At 37.6% G+C, this 22,769-nt stretch overlaps 1 protein-coding gene across 6 annotated transcripts in view; it reads left to right on the top strand.

Moving 5' to 3' along the window:
* The window catches only part of LOC311076832 (uncharacterized protein), a 57,457-nt gene extending 34,869 nt beyond the window's left edge, over positions 1–22,588 (top strand). For 3 of the 6 annotated variants that reach the window (XM_084105315.1, XM_084105314.1, XM_084105313.1), the window contains 2 exons: positions 16,964–17,087; positions 18,074–22,588. Coding sequence is in view for 3 of the 6 variants with exons in the window: in XM_084105318.1 (XP_083961444.1) it covers positions 16,964–17,017 (54 nt within the window). In the remaining 3 variants the exon portion in view is untranslated. Of the gene's footprint in view, positions 1–16,963 lie in introns of all 6 variants that reach the window. The other 3 variants (XM_084105318.1, XM_084105316.1, XM_084105317.1) reach the window with 2 other exon arrangements.
* The last annotated feature ends 181 nt before the right edge of the window (positions 22,589–22,769 follow it).

Below are 22,769 nucleotides of genomic sequence, written 5' to 3'. Positions count from 1 at the left end.
ACCATCTGCTGTATGTTGAATTACAAACACATGGTGTATTGTGTTAAACCCCAGACTCTTCAAGCACCTGTGCTGTGGCGGTGGCCAGTAGTGTTGCAACAGGGAAATAGGATGCTATAGGTGGTGTTCAGTCCTGCTGTTTTTGGCTTGTGAACACCTGTCTTCGGGGCAGCCCCATCTGACAATGCAAAGCGTCAATCACCCCGGCCATAACTGCAACAGCACATGTAGATTGCATCAGCACTCTGCTTTGAAAACAGCTTGTTACTCTCTTACTTTCCAAAAATTGCTGATGCTATAGGGAATTTCTTACAAATCTGTTTCCAATGAAGAAGAAAAAAACATTATTTTCCTCACTTTTTGTCCACATGATGTTTTTGACCCTAAATTAAGTGGAGGGAATATCAGCAGATTTGGGTTATTTATGGACTTGTTTTTCTTCAGAGAAAATGAAGATGTATTCAAGGAACTGGATGTGATTTGAGAGTTACATTTACCGTGTCATTACTGTTTATCTCTCTGTGTTCTTTTGTGGTTTTACCAAGTACACACTAAAATATGATGCAACTCAAATCTGTTTGAGTGTGTGTGTGCATGCGTGCGTGTGTGTGTGTGTGTGTACATACCTACTTAACCATTTTGAGGACAAATTTGTGTGTCTAATGTGAAAGGTTGCATATGGGTTGTTGCGGTATTGTGTGTGTGTGTAAGAGAAAGTATAGGTAAAGCTGCAGAAATGTGAAGTTTACCACAGATCAGAGTGTTTACTTGTTCAGGTCTTTTGTAGAAGTGTGTGTGTCTAGGTCAGGTACCAAAAGTCCCCACAAGCATAGTGAAAAGTGGAAACACCTACATTGAGGGCAGCAAACAGAGAATGTAAAAATTCACAAAGGGGTGTGTAAGGTTAATTTTTAGGGTTAGGTGATTGAAAATATTATTTACTGAATTTTTAAAAGGAAATGGAAATTCCCCATCATGACAGAAAATCAAAGGCATGTGTGTTGTGAGCCTGTGATTTTAAGATAAAACTGCGAAACCAAAGGCTTGAGAGCAAAGTGGATTTCTTGAATAAATATCTATATTTCTTAGAAACACCCCCACTTTTCTTTTCTTTTTTTAATAGAAAAAAAAGCCCGCTAATGTGCCCTTTTCCAAGCAGGTCTGTAGGATTGCACCCAGAAAAGATCTTGCTTCCCTTCCTCATTTTTCCTAAAGGCATCAAAAGATTAATTTTATTTACTGCCATTTTAAGTCATTTTTCTCTGTCGGTGAAACAAGTTAAATTGGTTTCCTCTGTCCTCCTTTCTCCAGATTTCACATTTTTGGCAGAACAACGCTATACATTCAGCTCTCTTACATGAAAGTGTGTGTGCATTTACTAGTTTTTAAACTCAGCTCATAAATATCCCATAGAGAGCATTTAGATTTACACTACAATTATCCAAGCATCACACAATCAAATAGAAATAAAATGCTGTTATTTCTGGAATATTCTTGTCATCGCTATAAAATTTCTGGAGCAATAAATTTTTAGTATTTAGTCGTAACCCAGTAAAAAGTCATACGGGCCTTCCTGTTTCAGGCCTGGATGGTGTGCTGCACCGTATCCTGTGCTTTATGACACAAATGTTAATGTTTACCTCTTTACTACCTTCTACTTATGAACTCTTCTACCTCTACGTTTATTGTCCTGCCTTGCTTCTGTATAGCCTTCTCCTCGATTTTATAGGTGTGAAAAAATCCAGCAATAATCACTGAACTTTGTTCAACTTAATAACGTTTGTACAGTGTTTTTAAAGTGTTATTTAATTGTTTATAGTAATGTGAATTTAAGGAAAGACATCTTTCCTGAGACAATCCTTTCAGATGAATTGAATTTGTGAAGTGAAGGTTATCAGTGTATCTATTGAATTATCATACAATAAATCAGTTTCAAAACAGTATTTTGTACATTAATCAAGGACATATCATTGAATTATACAGCTTGAAGACATGCACATCTTTTTAAATGTCTGTTATGTGTTTTCCTTATGTCATGTATTAGATCACAAACCATTTTTCAAACTTTTTTTGTATTACCGTGACAAGCAGGGTGTGTAAGTATTTCTTTCTCACACAACTGTTTAAACTGTAAGTCTCTGTTTCACAATAACTCTATGCTTTTGTTTAATTTATTTTATTGGTTTTACTTTCTATAAACATTTTATCTTGTTGTTGGCGTTGTGGAAGCATGTTACGAAAATGAATCGCCTGTAAACTAGTGTTGATATTTCTTCAGAAAGTGTGAGACTTTTCATTTTTTTTAAAGGCTTTTTTGAATCCTGTTTATCATTAAAACTATTATATGTGATGTTATATTATAGACACTGTGGCCATGTCATTTTGATACATTATACCATCACTGAAAAGTTCAAATATATAAACATGGTGATGTGAAATCTAAGATGACTTTCTGGTGTATTTCACGTTAGCAGGATTGTTATGGGTGATGCAAATATGGGATAAGCTTTCAGTTCTCTTTCCCTCAAAGTGAAACTGAGTAAATTCTTCATTTCTTATACATGAGGTTGCCGTTTTAGCAGGGTAAATGTGCTTCATTCAGACATGTGACACATGGCTAAACATCCATTTAAGTTTGAATGTATAACGGTAAAGATGTTGACCCTGAATTGTGAGCAACGTGCAAGCAATAGATTATGTAACCTTTTTATATTTAAGATATAAGAAAAGATTATTTAAAGTATAGTGATTTCCATAAATTCATTTTTAAGTGATTCTACATGCCAGTTTATGTACTAGTGTAATTCTGACCCTTAGAATCTGGTGAAAAATATTTTTTATAAGCTGCCATTTTTGTGTTTTATTGTTGTTGTTAATTTGCTGGTTCTGAAGCACATACTATATGTGTGATTTATATAACAGATTTTATAAATGTTCATTCCATTTAAAAAACAGGAAAGCAGTAATTATGTTTGTACTTAAAGTCTCTAGAATTTAAAAGAAACAAAATAATTTAGTTATTTGTACTGTAATAAATGGACATGTAATAGTATGTTCAATAACAAGAAATACTAATTTACTATTTTCAAAGCAAAGTTCAATCAATGAGAAGATATTATAGATGGAAAAATAGCTTAAAAATATTTGTCCAAAGAAAAAAAAAGGGGAACAAGAAAAACAGCTCTATTTAATGCATCCTATCTGTGGGACATAGAGGAGACACATCCATTACTATTTGAAGATTAATACCAATGAAATGCATTTATGCATTGTTTGCCAAGAATTTTAAAAAAACATGTAGGCTACAGTTTCTGCGTGTATTGTATTTCATGACCAGGTCAATGGTTTTGGCCGAGGTAGCCCTAAAGAATTGTTTAAATGAAGAACAAACACACGATTAAATGATGGATGTCTGTTTTCAGTCCGGTCAGTGTGTGTTCTATAACTGTATGTTTATTGCTGTATGGATTGTCCTGTCTTAAAGTGGAATATCTATGAATTACAATTGTTGATAATGGAAAATCTTTTATCTTTGCAGTTAAGAGTTATTTTATGCATTACAGTTTGGCAAAGTCTCTGAAAAGCTGATTTGTGAGGACCTGTGTTGCTAAATAACTGTGACGTCAATAAGTTAAAGTTTTGCTTTATTTTGTGGAACTACACTTAACCAAATTATCTATTGTGAGGAGATACCAGGGTCCTGAAGCAGCTTTTTACAGGATGTGAGGGGTGGGTGGGTGGGTGGGGGATTCAAAAGTCGGAACAAAACGTGAAAACAAGCAATTACTGGAATGGACCCGTGTCCTTGTTCACTCAGTGCAAATTATCTTCAGACTATGCATGATTTGACATTACTGTAGTCTAGTAGTCCTGAAAGGCTTTGATTTCCTGTTTAAGTCTTTTTCTTTGTTTCAGATGGATTGTGGCTCATTGTTCTCTTATATTAATGCTATTTATTGTTGTTATTTCCTGATTTGCAGGCTAATCGTGAGTGAGATCTAATGCCTTGCCAAGGGCAGGCTTGCTTGTAGATATGAAACTGCTCCATCTGTATGGGCTTGCTTTCAGGTTGTGTAAAAAAAAAAAAAAGGATGAATAATAAAAGAAAAGACAATGTTGTCACATTTACTGACATTTTTTCTTCCGTGCAACACAAAATGAGATATTTAGCAGAACATCTGAGCTGCTCTCTTCCATACAATGAAAGTGAATGGAGACCAAAGCTTTAAAGAAACATATTCAGAGAATAACGACTTAAAACTTTCATATGGCTTTGAAAGACCTAAAGCTTGACCCTGGACCTTTCATTAGAAGAAAGCAGCTCAGATAATTTGCTAAACGTCTACTTTTGGAAAAAGAAAAGATATAGGCGAGTAAATGATGAGCGAATTTTAATTTTTGGCTAAACTATACCTTTAGGTGTTGGCTTAGAGTGTTCCTGTGTTAAATCATACTGAAACAGTCTGTGGTCTCACCTCATTTAACCCCTCCCATCGATGATAACACGTCAAAACCGTTGATTGGTGAAGCCAGGCGCTTGTTTTCATTCAAAAAACGCTTTTGTGTGTGGCTCATTTTGTGCCTATTCAAATACAACTTGCTGTAAGAATTGTATTGATAGTCATGAACTCAGTGTATGAGCTCAAAGTGAGTGGAGGCTAACTGATTAACAGAGGAATGCTTCCTTTCTAAATGCACCTCATACATTTCCATCTGACAGCATCTCCTGCTGTTCCTTAAGAACATTCGTGAATAGTCACATTATCAGATTAAAGAATATGCAGATGACCCTGTTTTTTATTAAAGTACTTTAAATGTGACTGATGGTGACTGGCCAAAACAGATAAGAGAAGTAGAGAAAACAGTGGACGGATGGGAAAAGAGATATTCCTGACACGAGAAATCAAAGCTAAAGTCGTCTAATGTGATTGGTCAACTCATTCCAGTGCTAATAGGGGACATTACTAACTGACCACCCTTGCTATTTCTGGTACGCTCATTGGTTTAAAATTGTGGTCATAAACAACTAATTTGCCGTTGCATTCCTGGCATTGAGGAGTTAAATTCTTGCTCTTTTCTGGAAAAGCACAGAGGGCAAAGTCACCTGTTCGAGAGGCATCACTGGACAAAGACTGCATTGAGTAGAAGGTCTCAGGATTGAGTCCCCGTGGAGGGTGACTGGGTGGTGATCGAGCTTTTTACTGGAATGTTAGTAAGAGTTGTCTTACAAAATACTGACCGTAATAATACGCAAGACAATAATCAGCCCTTTATTCTAAATATTTATGAGTAGACAGATACTGGATCAGAATCACAAGGGGATGAATAAACCGATTGCACATCAAGTTGAACACTTGCGACGTGGCATAGTGCACTACAGAAACTAGGCTTTGCAAGCGTTAAACAGTGAACAAAGCTCTTTAATTGTCTTACTAAGGCTTTAACCAGCAAGACAGAACAGAATTGATCAATTACTTATTTCATTAGATGTGAGCAAGATGACAGCTTTATCTGCAGCTGCTGCCCTAGGACTCTTTTTCGTGCGGGAAGCCGTGCGAGTCATTGCAGCCCCGTCCAGTTGAGACTCTGAGTCATGAGCCTGTTTTACCATCCTCTTTCAGGTAGACATGTTTAAACTGTGCATGGGGGTCAATGTTGGTCAATGTAAGTGCAAAAAGGGGGAATTTTGGGGGCTGGGTTGTTTTCACACGCAGCAGTTTGAATTTAGAAGCGTGTCTCACACCACGCAGGAATTTTGAACATTTGCATAACAATGTATAGGTGCTTTTTTCAGGGTTTTTTTTTTGGAACAGTTTGAGATAAATCAGAACCAAACCTGAATCACATGACAGTATATTTTGTGCATTTAGGGGAAAAGGAGGGGCATTTTGTTAAATTCTTCAGCTTAGAGAGCTCTAGATTCATGTGTTCTTTGTTCGTGCTGTACAACTAAGTTGGCCTACCGTTAAACTAAGTTTTTTAACAACACCCTTCTTGTTGCATGACCCCACAAGAGTGGTAAATCCCTTTTCTCGCATGTAAGTTTATTTACATTGGAAATCCATTTCATTTAAATGTTTTATATCTGTGTATATTAAAGGATCTTATTTATTAGCTTATTTATTTATCAGAATTACATGATTTTGGCAAGAAAGTGGAGGGGGAATGGATCTGGAAATATGCTTTTTGATTGTTCCAGAGAAAGTATATGAATGATCAGGGATTAAAGTTCTCTGTCCCTACGATGAATTTCCATTAATTGCAGCGAGTCTACGACAGATTTCCGTCAATTGCAGGGTTCCTGCCTGTCCTTGTGTCTTAAATTCACTTTTCATAATTTTTAGGCCGTAAATATGCTTACATTTCTCAAATAGTGTAATAAATGTCTTAATTTCAGTTTGAATAGGTCTTAAATTAAGGAAAAATGAGGTGTATTCACCCTGCTGAGGGGGATGTGATCAAAGCCTGGAGTGGAGCGTAAGTGCGTTCCTCTCTGCACTCTTAAGCATTCTGTAATCACTCTGCTCCGAGTCAACTCCGGGTATTCCATTCCTGATATATACATATATATATACATATATATATATACATATCATGCCTGTGAAGTAGCCTATACGCTGAGTTTTGGTTCATTTATGAGACGCGCTCCAGTTCACCTGCAGTGCAATATCGCGCCGGCGCCTCCATGTCCTGATTATATTGTCTGCTATATTTGCTTCTCATTTATTAAATCTAGGCAATTGGTTGATGAAACATCGATTAAAATTAAGATACAATTTATACAAAACGAAATTCACTTTAAAGAAAGGTTTTATACAAAACAAAACTTAATGAAGTGGTTAAAATCATGTCTGACCCACTCCATATGTCTCCCGATATATTGCGCATCTAATGATCCTATCTTACTCATCATGCTGTTCACTTTTCATATAATCAACATAGATAAAATAAAAAAATAACATTATATTATTTATTTATAATGGCTAGGTTAAAAACATAGTTTGTGACATTAGCTCACTTTTCGGCAAAAGCTCTGTTGGCTTTTATTATTTGAGAAATAAAAACTTGTGTTAAAGTTATGCAAATGGTTAATTATTTGTATGACTACATCACAAAGAGTCAAGTCTTGTAAAAGCATTAGATTGAAAACATTGAAATTTCATAAAATGTGTAAATAATAGAAACGCAGTTCTAAACGGCCTTTCTTTAAATGCAAATGTTCTTTGAGTATTTCATTTGTGAAGGTAAATCATGTACTCACTATACTCCTAATTACAAGAAGAAGAAAAAACTGATCTTAAACTGGGTGTGTGACGGGCTGTGGAATGGGGTTTGGCCGAGGAAAAATTTTCAGTCAAAATGTGTTTTTTTTTGCTTTAACCCCTGTGAATGCAAAGTACATTTCAGTATAAATTCATATACATATTGTAGTTTTAATGCTGTTTTAACGCATCTGAAATGACAAAATAAATTAGAATAAATCAAACAAACTAGTGTAAGGCTCTTTTCTTACTTGAAATGAATAGTATTTAAATGTATAATGGGAACAATCTATAAATCTAAGAAGATTTATATTCATAACTATATTCAAATTATAGTTAATTGTGCTTAAGAAAAATCCTAATAGGACTTCTTAAAACTGTGATTACTTTATCGTATTGTTGGTTCATGATATCATATTGTTGGTTTAAAACATTTTAAATGATAGTTATCTGCTTTGGGTTCTGTTCATCTATTTGTCTGTGTCACGGGTGATTGGTTAAGTGACATCCTGTTGAAGGTGAGCACGGTTTACCCGCAGACCTAGAACTCACCGGATAACTCAACCTACAGCTGCCTCACTGTATGACTGTATGAGAGCACCGTTCCTGTGCGGTTACAGCTCTGGAGGTGTGTGAATGCATTCGTCTCGTATAACTCTTCTGCACATTTCAGAATAAAAGTTGTGTGTAGGTGAAATGTCATTATGGCAACCTTGGCATGCTTCTGTCGTGAGCGACAATGCAGGTGACAATAGGCTGGATTTGATTGGATTTCAGGAAACGTTCTTTTCGCCGCTAAAGGTTGCAGGTTCCAGGAGTAAGCTGGTATGCTGAAATTTATCAGATCACTTTTCAGGACATCTTTATACCCCAGGCTTGCACCCTCCGTAACCTTAAAATGTACCTAATTGGAAGGCAATAGTATTTTCTCAGTAGTCCTATCAGGCTATTCCAAATTTGTTTCCCTGTGTGATATGTTTGTGTTGATCAATGTATGTTAATGCATCTCTGTTGCTGCTGTCTTTGTGTGTGTGTGTGTGTGTGTTTCCGTTTCAAAACTCTTGTTCTTAATCATCACTCCCGTCAAATACAAGTCTTGTTGCATGAACCTATATCTCATGTCTGTTTTAGCTACAATGGCAGAGCAGCCGCAAGTGCGTCAACATTGGATGCCGTTCTGAGTGTTGCTCTGACGTTTAAATATCCTGTTTACTTGTTTGCACCATTTTCATTATAACGAAATTGACCTTTGATGAGCGTAATGTTTATTTATCTGTTATTAATAGCGTCATCGGTGACGTCTTTTCCACTTTAACTGTACAGTTATAGAGGGTCTCCAGTGCAGTGGTCAGCTAGAATAGGCAGATTGCAGACTCGGTGTGTCTCATGACCATGCCGAAGTGCCAGTGTTTTGTGATTAAGAGGAAGGGAAGGGCATTACAGGGTGGACTGTGGCAACACCATCCTCACATCCTCCTGAACTAGACACCCCAGCTTTACCACAGCCTGGCCTTGCCCGCACAGTCATCCTGGGCATGTTTGGTCCTCCAGTGAATCAGTACAGTCCACCCTTCTGATTTTGTGAATTGTGTTCCCGTGTAATCAGAGCTCGCTTTGAAGGATGCCTGATGTCTGGCTGATCTCTCGTGCCCTAGCTTGTTGCATGGGTACATAGGAATGATTTATGTCAATTGAAATTTTCAGCTGATGTTTTGGCACAAACAGCTTTCATCGCTGGTGCTCTCTTCCAAAACCAAGTGAGCAGCCGATTTGGAGACAGCATTTTAACCCTCACAAGGACATTACAGAGGCAAAAGCTGTTTCGAAATGTTTCCTGAGAAACATGGTTTAACCAAATTCTAAGTCAGCAGTGAAGAAATTTATATATGGCTCAATGACATGAAGTGCATATTTTTGTGTCCAAGTGCATTATTTCCTTTTAAAAAAAATGTGATAACTATAGAAATGTGACTAAAATCTATTTAGTTTGAACTTATTTGTTGTACATTTAAATAATACATATTATTTTATGTTTTGTTACCTTATACACCCAAAATGTCAGGTGATGCAATTGTCCGAACAAATAAACAGACAAAGAAACTATTTAAAATGGTGTCTTAATAATACAAAATTAAAAACTAAATACTATGGCATCATTTTAGGTTTTGTAACCTTATATATAAACAAATTATTTAATAAATCAGTAGTTTTAAAGCTGTTGAGATAATTGAATTGTATGTCAGGCTGGCACAGCTGCAAACATGGCTCTTTTATTATGAATTGACAAGGTAATAACAGTAAACATGATAATGCATCATCCAGATGACCTCAACTGATCCTTGTGGCATGAGTGAAAAGGTTTGTAGATCTGCTTAGTGTATTATATCTATGTTATATGCTGTTATATCTAGTATACCATGCTCATGAAGAGCAATTCATAGTGCTCTCTATTCCAGTGTTGTGATCTAACTGACACCTGGTAGAAAGTAACATGATTTAGAGATAAAGAGCATGATAAAGTAATTTTATGCGAAACCATAACCCTTTGTCTACAGATCAAGTATATTAGGAACACTGAATCTGAAACTCTCAAAGAGAGTCGGAGGGAAGCGTTTACGTGAACTTGAATTTAACGACTCGCATTATACTATAGAATGGCTTCAGAACACTTATAATATAGTGCACGAAAACTTTGTTGCTTTAAAATGTTTTTGTGCCTTTTGTGGTTCTTAACAATAATAGAGAATAGTATACGTACAATATCAGATTTGAATCGGTCCTGTCTGACCGACACCCGATCCGGCAAACAATGGCAGTATCGGAGCCAATACCGATACTGAGTAATGGATCGGTGCATCTCTAAAATGTTCCAGATTTGTCTCTTATGATGTTCCATGACAGTTCGGATGCTGCCTAGACAGCTGCCTATGTAGATCACTAGGCTTTTGATTTCACAGCCTGTCCATGGATAAACTAAATGTTTTGGCTCTTTAGTGGAGGTGTGCGAGTTTGTAAGCACACTTGTCTGCTTTGTGTACGTATGTTTGTGCGTTCGAGGTGACGAGTGTCTAGCCTGTGTGGTGGGAAGTGACACTTGTATGAGTGTGCTATAATTACTCAGTTTTTCCTCCTCTGAGCAGGCATAGAGCCCCAAAGGGGACGAGATCAGTATTCCCTGTCTCCCAGTCCCGTGCTGATAAGTCTTTTCCAAAATAGGAGTGATCTCACCCCTCTCTTTCTGTCTTCCTCTTTTCCTTTGTTTAGTCTGTTTTTTTTACTTCATTCTTACTGTTTAAACATGGGACTGGTGCAGCTGGTGGAGAAACAGGAATGAGTGTGAGCACGTAAAGCAATGTATGTGTGTGTGTGTGTGTGTGTGTGTGTGAGAGAGAGAGAGAGTGATTAATACCCTGAGTTCGGGGATCTCCATTCAGGACGTGTCCTCGTGGTTTGCTCATGAGGTCATTGGGAAAGATCCTCATGTAACATGGAGCTAGTTTTAACTGACACCAAGAACCAGACCAGAGGTGAACAGCATTGCAGTTATCAATTCCTCCTCAGAGCGATGCCTTCTTTTGTTCTAAAATAACTGCACTGTAAATGATTATAGGACAAACTGATCAAGGCCTTTTTTAAAGCCTCTTAGTTCATTAGTGCGTACAGATGTGTTGGTAAGAAGCTGTAAATGTCCGTGCTTAACGTACACTGGTGTATGGCCTCCACCCTTTATTTAAAAATGGCTGTCCTCATCAGCTGGCGGCATTGTTCCCTCTAATTTTTGCTCTTGCTGAGCACAGCCTATTTTTATTGGGCGTGTCCTTCATCCACCTGAACAGAGAAATATATATAATATATTATACATTTTAAATTAATTATATAAATGTAGATTATTAATCAGACTTTAAATCAAATCTAAATGAATGATTTTAAAATATATTTCATTTTTAAATAATTAATTAAAAAATAATTATTTTTACATGTGTATATATAGTTAATTAGGACAAATTATTAAATAATATACAGTATGAATAAATTTAGATTATACAATTTTTAATGATTACAAAATCACATGCATGCATATATATATATATATATATACATATATATATATATACATTCACACACACACACACACACACACACACACACACACACACACACACACACACACACAGGTAACATCTTTGATTGATTTAAATCTGATTAATAATCAAAATAATTCATTCATTCAAAAAAAAAATTTCAAACTCTTGTTTGCTTCAAGATTACTCATTTTGTCATGATAACATTTGCCAAGATCATAAAACAAGATAAAGAGCAATGATGCATTGCCTGTGCAGATGACATAAATTCTCTAGTAATGCAATCTTTATCTTGCGAATTAGTCAGCCCTGCATATTCACACATACAATTTCTCACAGCTTCAGTTCTAGACTGAAAATCAATGGTCTTGAAGTTGAAATCCCATCCATTTATTTAACTCTGATTCCTTAAATGTCAAGGTTTTTCTCACTGGTTTTATTTTTTTTGTCTACATTCTGTGCAGAATTTGTTCTCATTTGCGCGGGAGCGACATCAGAAGTGTGCGACTGTGCACGAGCACAGCTTAGAGGGAACATTGGCTGGCAGCTTTAGAGGGGACCTGAGGTCAGAGGTCACCTGTGACTCAAGACTTGAGGAATTCAGTCTCAAGGAAATGAATAGCATGGGGGGGGAAATAAGAGACAGAAATTGTAACGGCTACAGGAAATGATAGGTCATTAGAATGTTGTCAGATGGTGACTGAGAATTATTAACTGTTTTATAGAGGAACGAGAAGAAGAAGGAAGCGGGAACCTGTTTACCTCCAAAAATCCCCATGTTGTTTGCCTTTTTTTTTTACCTTCCTGCATGCTGATCTCATAGTTCTTCTTGCATGATGTTGTTTCTGGGTATGTTTTAGTCACCTCTCCAAATATTACAGTGTGTAAAACACAAGTATTGACAAGTAATTCTGTTAATGGTGTTGCAAGGCCTCTTTATGTTTTTGCATCCATTATACTGGTTCAACTTACACTAAAAATTTATTTATTATTATGACCAAATTGAGCACAAATTGTAAGCTAATTTTAATACATTTAAATTGGTAAAATATGAATTTGCTTAGTGCATTTGCAACAGAACATGGATAATTGTATTCATTTAAGCAGGGGATTTCTAGTTGCATGCTTTGCATTGGACTTAAAAGGCAGGTTTATTGTTGAAATGAAGTGTTTGGCCTATTTATGTGTTTTTGAGCAAAATGAAGACAGGAAAGAGACTTTGTTAGTGTGTAATGTTCTGTTATATTAAAGGGTTAGTTCCCCCAAAAACGAAATTTCAGTCATTTATTACTCACCCTCATGTCATTCCAAACCAGTAAGACCTTTGTTCATCTTCAGAACATAAATTAAGGTATTTTTGATGAAATCCGAGAGCTTTCTGTCCCCCTTATAGACATCAACATCCTAACCACTTTCAAGGCCCAGAAAGGTAGTAAAGACTTTTGAAGCAAGACTGACACTGAAGAGAAGAGATTGTTGAATAAAGTTGTTAGTTTTTTTGCGCACTTGAACCACTGTAGTCACACTATTTTAACAATGTCTTTACGACCTTGAAAGTGGTTATGACGTTGCTAGGGGGGTCAGAGAGCTCTCGGATTTCATCAGAAATATCTTAATTTGTGTTCCGAAGATGAATGAAGGTCTTACAGGTTTGGAACAATATAAGGGTGAGTAATTGAGGTGAACTAACCCTTTAAGATTTAGAGGAGGTATTGGTATGTTCTGGTAGCTTGTGTTTAGCTTTGAAAATTGAGGTATTCGCATAGAATTTGCAGTTAAGTTTGTTGCTAAGAAAACCCATTTCCTACTGTCCACAATTGAATTAATTTCAGCCAGAGAATTACTGTTTCGAGCGTACTCTCATGCTAATCTGTTTAGCTAATCCCACAGTCTTCCTCTCCTCCACCATGCCTCACTCCTCAATAAAGTGTGTCAGCCTGTCATCTGTCAGCTTCTGTTGCTCTCTCTGTTTCTTTATTTTTCGCGCCCGATCTTGTTGACGTTAGCAAAGACTTGGAGCTCGCCGAGTCAGAAGTTTGTGCGGTCAAACAGGCCGTGAGGAGAAGTTGCCTGCACTGTCATGCTCTAGATTTCACATCGCCGATGACCGGCATCCTCATCATCCTGTTCTTCAGGATCATCATCCTTCCCTGCAGTTTGAATCATCTCCCATTTCCTGTCACTGATGTCACCCAGCAGGGAGATGGACAGACACATAGGAGCCAGTACTAATGAATTGACCTCAGATACCCGTCTGCTCACCTGTGCTTTAATGCTGGCCGTAACATATCCTCAGCATCACTTAAATGTGACTAATCCATACTAATCAATATGGCAAACCTTGATAACATTGTTAGCTTTCTGCAGTCATCCTAGGTGTGAGTGAATAGGCATTGTGGGAAGACTTGGCTCTTGATCTGCTGACTCGCTCATAAGGTGTATTTGTCTTTGTGTGATTGCAGTGTGTTTGTGCGGATTCAGAGTCTTTTTTTGTGATTTTAATTGATAGAATAAATTATACAATATGGTGTGAATTATAAATAATTAGTGCTTGATTTTTAAAACATATAGATAGATTATATAAAGGATACATTACTAATTCATTTTTATTTCATATTTTAATTTTAATTTCATATTAAAATTTTTATATAAAAAAGGAAACTCTTTTTCAAATATAAGTGTTTTGCTGGCTTTTTACTCATTGCAAGAAAGCCGTCTTGCTAACAGATTTGAAAAACAATGACGCATGGCTTTCCTGTAAATCCAGCATAACTGAAATGTTATTTTTAATTATTGACTCATCATCCCTGGTCATTTTTTACATACACAACATACAATAGTTTTAATGATTGATTTTGAACAATAATTAATTATTGATCTGTTATTGCTTCAGTATTTTAGATAATGTAATTCAGTTGTATGTGTGTTGTGCAGTGTTAAGCCTTTTACTTTCCTAAGAAAACTCATAAAGGAATTTTCATACATTAAAGGATGTAGATAGTTAAAAATAGAAAATATGACGCAATTGCAGAAAAACAAGTCTCAACACATTATAACAGTGTAACACGCATTTCAATTAATACAATTATTAGGGAAAATTACATGTTTATCCACAATATACATAGACACTGTAGACTAGAGTTTTTTTTTTTTTTTTTTTTTTACACAGTTAAAAACAGGAAATTACACCTTTAGAGTATTTTTTTTTCCTTTTTAACCCACATTTAAACAGTTTTAACAAAGCAAGCAGTTTATCTAATTGACTTATTTGCAATTTGACTTTTTTTTTTTTTTGCCAAGTTGATAATTGGCTTCAATTTTGAATTTTCCATTTTTAAGCTTTTCACATTACTCAGTTGCAGCCACAACAATAAATAAACATTTTTTTTTTTTTACTTTTTACTCACAAACGGGACAGAGACACCTTTAGAAATTAATTAAAAATGTATAGCTAGTGTGTAGAGTTGGAAATATCTGAGGTTTTGAGGTGTTTATTCATTTATATAATTTAATCCAGCATGAAATACATTTTTAACACAGATTTTTATCAACTTTTATGCACATTTTTATTACTATTATTATTAGCTAACACATCTCTCTGCAGAATTTACATTACATGTCGTAACAACTCAAAAATAATTTTCCTCCTACTCAGATATGCACAAGAATTGTTGTTTTTCTTCTGATAACCTCTTATGATATACACTTTCAGGGTTGTTGTTCAGCAGAAATAATACTTTCCCACCACAAAATATGTTTTCACTCCAAAAGCATGCCAGATATATTTTTGGAAACATTTCAAGTACTTACTTTTATTGCCCCTCATTGTACAAATCGCATGGGTTCCACCGTAAACAAAATCTGCCTTTAAAAAAGCATTTTCCAAGACATATCACAAAACATTTTGTCATCTGAAAATGTAAATATGACCAGATCATGCAATGTTGACAGTGAATGTATATCTCTTAGTCCGGCATGTTTTTCCAAAGAGATCTCTGCCCTAGAAAGTTCCAGAAGCAAAGTGAAAATCCTTGTTTTATGGACATGGAGATAGTCCTCATGTTTTAGTAGCGTGCTTCTGACTGTTGGTAGGAGTGTAATATCTGACTCGTACAGGCACTGACTCACCGTGGCTCATCGGACAAGGCTCGATTGGAGCCCGCCAATTTCTCAAACACAAAGACACAAGTTTTTGATCTGACTCTTTGTTCTAGCGCAACAGCATTTCGCTATACCTGTGCTCCAAAATCCCACTGACAGAAAACAAAACTAATGAAGGTTTAGATCTGAGATTATGCTTCAGATGTGCTAATGCTAGCTTCTCTGTGTGTTTACAGTTGGTTGGATTTTGGTATGTTCTCCTCTGAGGTGTGTGGGTGTCGGTTTTGATGGTGGATTTTCAGTAACGTCCTTATAAACCTGCATCCTTTTGCTTCTCCTTTTGTGCTTTTTCTGGTCTTGATGTGTTTGCGCTTAGTTAACCCACATCATGGGTGGATAATGATAGTGCGTTTGGTTAATGATTTAACAAAATAACCAGTATGAGCTCATCTATTGTTTATCCGTGAAGTTGCACTTTCAGAAACTCGAGTGGGCAGAGGGTCCTGTTTGCGTCTGTGAAATGTAGAGTTCAAAGAGAACGTTATCGGGCACATGACCGTGTAAAGTGATAAAACAAAAGTCCAAGTGTGTCAACGAGCATCAGGTCATGAAAAAAAAGTTGAATTCTGATTCAAATGTAATTTTATCAATAAATTCCCTGAAGAATCATACTTTAAGTTTAAAAAAGGGTATATCATTTTTTAATTTTTAATTAATTTCCTTGGCTTGCTTAGCCATGCCAAGGCAATCTCCTTCTCTTTTCCTTTCCTTTCCGTGTGTGTGTGTGTGTGTGTGTGTGTGTGTGTGTGTCTGGGGGGGGAGGGGAGGGGAGGGGAGGGGAGGGGGGGTATGGGTAGGTAGTGACTGAATCTCATAAAAGGGTTTCCTAATATGGGCTGTCTCTCACAGAGCCCCGCCTTCCTGCCTCAAGTAGGTGGGGTTTACACTCTCTCTCGACCAGTAATGACACGCCATGGACTTACTTCCTCATTAATTGGCTGAAACCAGTTCTTACAGGAACCGCTGGTGATAAATGTGTGAGTTCTGAGAAATCATTCATTTCTTCCTTCAGCCTGGCTGAGGGACATTACAGGAGAGTGTGAGTGAGGATGGCTCCCAGCGTGAGCATGCCTTCAGGACAAGCTTTTTTTTTTTTTCTATTTGTGTGCGTCTCTCTGCGTGTTTTTTTTTTTTTTTTTCTCTCCGTAATTTTTTAAAGTGCTTAGGATATGTAGTTCCCAGAACAAGCTGTACTTTTACAGTTTTTTTGTTTTTTTTCTCTCTTATTTGAATTTCTGTCTTTTGGGATAAACTCTGTAACAGCTCGGTCTCTATCTCCCTCTGTCTGTGAGCGGAGAGAGAAAGGAGAGGCAGGGTAAAGGAAACTCACTGACCTCTCGAGTCGGTAAGTGAAATTTATGTGACCTCTCTCTCTTCCCCCCCCCCTCCCTTTCTTTCCTTCTTTCTTTCTCCCTCTCCTGTACCGTCCCCTCCTCCTTTTCTTCTTTTCTGTCACAGAGCTCTTCCCCTGTTTGGCGCCTCTCTACAGAAGCCTTTCAGGGAGTACCTTGAGGCCCAGAGGGCAAAATTACAACACCGGACGGGACGGGCGGGCGGCTCGAAAGGAGAGGCCACCCCAATCGTAAGTCCCATCACTCATACAGAGTTTCTCTTAAATTTACCTAATTTACAGACGTGGTTTTTGTATTTTTGTATATTTGCCCTCCGTTCCTCCTTTTAATTTATTACACGCACCCGTATTTCTTTTTTGTTCCACATCCTAATTACCTCCCTGCCCTAATTATCGCTTGGAGACTGGTTTTATTCTACCGTGTGATTCCAGTGAGGTGTTATTGTTTGCATGTGGCAGACCGTAGTGTCAGGGGCTCCGCGTGGGCCGTGCGGTGGTTGGTCGCGGGGGCCTGTTCGGGGTCTGGCTGAGGAGGGATGCTGAGTCATACTCCGAGCTCTTTGAGTGAACCGGACACTCCCCCGCGTCACACTAACTCCCCCCTCTCGGCAGCCGAACCCTGTTGAACCCAGCGCAGCCGGAGACGGGAGGGGCCCCTGGGAGTAAAAGAAGGAGGGGAGGGGGGGGGGCGTTAGGAAGGGAAGCGGGAGGGGGGGGGGAGGTTGAGGCTGTACTCTCGATTCCTGCCACTGATCCCTCACAAGTGCGCACGGAAACAAAGAGCTACACCTTCTTCTTTTTTTTACCATCATCTGCCCCTGTGCGATTCGTTCGTTTTATCTAAAGCGCTTTTCCAGCTCGTGAGTGCATGCGTGTGTACGTGTGGGAGGAGGAAATGAAAGAGAGAGAGAGATGAAGTTGCACAATGAGAGATTACGGATGTTTCTGGAACAATGTTCCTTTTTTTCTGGTAACTTGAACCTCCTGCAGTTACTTAAGGAAAGCTGTGGGCTTGTTCAACCGGCAGGAAGAGACGATGCCACTGTGCGCGTGTCACTAACGTAAATCTTGTTGCAAAGGAACGGAGAGATTGGAAGGAAATGCACGTGGAGATGAGCGATTGCTTAACCTGAGATGTTTCTGATGAGTTAATGCAGTAAAGAATATGCATAATTGATTGTTTTTCCCCCTCTCTCTCTCTCTCTCTCTCCTTACAGGTTTCTGAAGATGATGATCAGTGTGGTTTGTTTCTCATCTGATGCATCTTGAACTTATGGCACCTAACAGCAAACACAGAGCTAAACTAAATCAAGAATCCCAAAATTTTACCTCAGTCTGATGAGAGTTAACGCTAGAATAGGTTTTTTTTTCTCAATTTTTATTGAGGTTTTTTTTTGTATCATGGTTATCGGTTAACATTTTTACTTTTTAATGTGCTTGGTTAGCTGGCGGATTGTGCTGAGATACTCATGTTCTCAGCTCTGTGTCTCGCAGAGGTTATCTGATCCCATTGGTGGGGATGTTAAGGTGCGCTGTGGCTTATGTTGTTTGTGGTCTATTACACTTAAGGGACCAACTGCATTACTTTAGCTTTAAATTAGTTGAATTTAAAAATTTGCTTTGAATCGCTGCATATTCCAGTGTATAGTGGTTTTCTGATACTAGATTCGAAAATCGATTAAATTAAGGCATAACAGGAAGTGAATGTAAAGTAATGCAACCACCTCTTAAAGTCATTAAAAGATGTTATGCATATTGACTGGTGCTTGTATTGCATTACTTTTTCTGAGCTAAGATCTTCTGGTGTTCTAAAAGCTTGGTGAATCATAATGTTCCTTTCGTCTAGAGTTATTGTTTTGTTTCCAGAGATCCATAGAGGAGAGGGAGAAGGAGTGAGTGAGTGAGTGTGTGTGTGTGTGTGTGTGTGTGACCACATGACTCACTACAGGGCCACTCCACCAGATGCAATAACGCATTCAATCAGATTAAGAAGTGCGTTTGTGTTCAGGCACATATGTGCGTGGGTGGCTGCCACGTTTCGCGCGTATAGCTTCTTATCGCACGTATTCTATACATCAGAAGAGCATCCGGTCACGCTGGAGGACTGGATGATGCTCGCTGCTGTGAGAGATGCTCGATTGGATTTGACTAACGGATTGTCTGGCAGTTGGAAAGGTAATTATCTTCCTTCTTTTATAGTTTGAATAGTTTAATTTACATGCGGATATCTAGCTTAAAACTAATGCAGTGGTGGTTTCCCCAAACCGCACATTTTGGGTGTCTCCCTAATCTAACACACCTGATTCAACTCATCAGTTCACAATTAGAGGCTCTATGTCCTGAAATGGGTGTGTCGCATCTGAAATGTGCAGTGTTGGGGGCCACGGGGACCAGATGAAGAACCACTGGTGGCATAACATCAGGCGGCTAGGCAAACGTCTTGTCCATTGCTTATTTTTACGTCTTTTTTTTCCCTTTTAATTGCTTGTGAAATGTTTTTTCGGTGCCTTTTTGTAACGCTGCCCTGGTATGCGAGTCTGGAAGCTGCAGGCGTATAAAAAAATGGAACAGTGTGGAGTTTCTTTTGCCGTTACCTTAAATGAACCCTCCGCTGAACTCAATGCACTGCGCGCTGCTGGCGTAGAGGATGAGGCGGTGTTGCCAGATCTCGTGAGAAAAGCAAGTGAACTCAATGGCTCGAGTTTACTGATCAGCATCAAATAATTTAGATTACAGAAATAAAGAAACGTATTAAGCAACGCTAACCTGACTGCATTAATTAACAAAATAATGTTTTATTTAAGTATATACTTTTCTTAAATTAAATTGGCTATTTAACATATACAAATGGTTATCTAAATCAATAAACAAATGGAAATGTTTGCACTTTTAACTAATCAAAATTAATTTAAATAAAATAAAAAAACAGACAAAAGAACAAGAAAATACATGCATAGCCTATGATAATTTGTATGAAACAACATAACATTTTTTATTTGTTGAATTCTACAGTCATGTAACGTTGAAATCCTAAACACGCGTTTATTTTCTAGAAATAAACCAAAAAGCGCAACGCGCCGTATTTCTAAGCGTCTTTATGAAAAGTGGCTTATAATACGCGGATATGGCAACACTGCTGGTAGAGAGGGAGCGAGAGAAGGGTAGCGCGCGAGAGAGGATGTGTCTCAAAATCCAGCGAGACAGTCTTTCGGACGTTCGAGCTTGATGCTCTCAGAACGCTGTCTTGTTAGGCACCTCGCTATGATTCGAAACACAGTCAGGGTGAGACAGAAAGGAGAAACTGCATTCGATTATCTCACACAACATCCGCTAAATGAGGGGAAAAGCTTTCGGTTCTTCCATAACGGGATTTAAATCATTACATTGTTAGAATTAGTGACCACGCCTCTCTTTCAGCCCCACCCTCTCGTCTCATCATTGGTAAGTGAGTTCATTCTTTATTATGTGTCTTTATTGGTGTGGACAAGTCTCTCCCAGTGTGTCAGATAGCTTATCAGACTGGTGTTGGCTGTTACATTCGCCCGGCGACAACAGTCTGTAGGCTGTCTGACATTTTGGGCTTTTTCATCCCCGCTAGAAGACATTCTATTTTTAATCGCTGTCGATGTTTTTGTTATTTTTTGATCATTTGTATAACTATTTTTTTGCATTACTGAACAGTGTTTGTTTTTTCCTGATATTGGTGTCTAATTTTAGTGGGGTATTTATATATGGGGTCAAAATATTTCCAGTGTGTGTGTTTACAGAGCGCGTTATTGACGTGTTTTTGCTTGTTCTATAGCCGTACGTGCATGTGTGTCTCTCCGTAGCCCTTCTCTTTAAAGGGTGTGTGTGTGCGCGCGCGCGCGCGCTCACCACTTGGTTTTGTCCACTTGAATAAAATGAGAATCCAAAAAGAACACACCTCATTGCAACACACTCTATTATGACAGATCTTTTTGCCCACCCCTTCATATGCACTTGCTCTACAGTTTTTCCCTTTCTCATGTAACTGTTCTAACTGTTATCTAGCATGTGCAACTGGTATTTGTTATTAAATTAAAAAGATGTTCATTCAGCAAAACCCCCCCAGGGTGATCTGCTTGGCTTCCACAGTCGAGTCATATCATTTCCTCTAACTGTTCAGAACATCCTGTACTTTTTAGGGAACCCCCTCTGCCATTCATGTTTGACTGCGTATGTCCTGTGTGTAAATCAATAAAGTTTAAATGAACTAAATGTCAGTCTGTGTCCTGGTTTTTGTGATTTGGGTTAATGAGTTTTATATAGGCCTATTTTTGTTATTTGAGCTTTATTATATATTGTTCACACATCGAAGTTTTTGTAATGCACAGCAATACATTAATTTTAATTTTTTTAATAAAATATATATTTTAAGTTAAGGTAAGCTACAATTTTCTTTTAAGTAAAAATAAATAAAAATCAGTTAAAAATAAAAAAAATACTGGGCTATAAAATATATGTAAATATACATGACTATGAAAATAAAGATCACTAACATAAAAATGTAGGCTATAACCTGCCCTGAACACTTAGCAAAGTGACAACTGCAGTAAGAAATAGCGCAAATGTCATTCCCTTATGCGCCAATAAGAAGCATCAATGAAAAATGGCTCAGGAAATGTGTAGCCTACTGTATAATAGCATATTTACATTTTCATCCCTTGTCAGAATGAACTAGTTAAGACACTCTTCCTTCAGTGATGTGATTAACTCAGTCACGCGCACTACAGTTACGGCTTTTGCTTGAGGGCTCTCCAATATGCAAATCGCTCATTCAAACAGGTTTTAATATTCAAATAAGGCTTGACATGTTCAGTTGTAGTTTTTAACCACCCTCCTCCTCTTCACCACCACTCTTTTGTATAGGTTGCACAATAAGGTGTTCTTGTTTGGCATGTGACCAGCACAACATCACACTTTTGAGGGATAAGTTATTTCCAAACGTGCACGAATAGTGTGCACTACCTCTAGAAACCAGTAGGGGACACACGCGAACATTTGTAATATTTTAAAAATACATTTACAATAACATTTTCCAATCTAAAACGGACACATTAAAAGTATTATAAAAAAATAACATAAAACATTTGCATTTTCGCAGTAGTGTTCTCACACTCTATTGTGTTTTGTGACAAGAAGCTACATGTTAATGATCATTTGACACATTTTGGAAGATTCTGGGTGAAGAAAAACCCATCACAGTTGTTAAAAGCAAGTGTATGCATAACTGAAAGTCTGATGTCGAGGTGAATCAGGGGATTTAACCGTCACATGAATCAATGATGTGCTGTCACCGAACAGGAGAACACTGGCACACCCAGGTTGAGTCAGAAGAACCAAGTGTAAATGTTACCCTACCTGACGCAGATCCTAGGTATCTTTACCCAGGAAAACTCTCACATATGCATGAGCTTTGCATATCTGCACATGCCACAGAAACCCACAGGTATGTATTATTAAAACTAGCAGAAAAATGGAGTGTTTTATAACTCTTAGCTTCCTTCATTTCTCTCATTCTAAATTGCCACATTTTGGGGGGAAACTTTGTACAATCTGTGTCTACAATCTACAACAGGAGGCCTGTTTTTAAAACAATACAGCTTAAAATAGTTTGATTGTAGTTATTAGCACCAACAGCATACACTGTGATACACAATGTTTTGGTGTCAGGTTGTGTAAAGTATGAATGAGTTAGTATGCCTCTTTTTTTTTTTTTTAAACTTTGGAAAGTCCCTGTAACTGTAATTTGCATAGTGATTTTTGTTGTTGTTGTTGTTCTGCTTGAAGCATGTGACACAAAGTGCCCATTGTGATCCATTCATGTGGTTTTATAAAGTAGGGAACAGAGAATTGTGGCTACCCAGCACTTTGTAACAATGTATAGTGTGT

The sequence above is a fragment of the Abramis brama genome (assembly GCF_963993115.1).
Source record: "Abramis brama genome assembly, chromosome: 25".
Classification (NCBI taxonomy): domain Eukaryota; kingdom Metazoa; phylum Chordata; class Actinopteri; order Cypriniformes; family Leuciscidae; genus Abramis; species Abramis brama.
The sequence above is the reverse complement of the archived record's forward strand: the minus strand, read 5'-3'. Positions and strand labels throughout refer to the sequence as shown.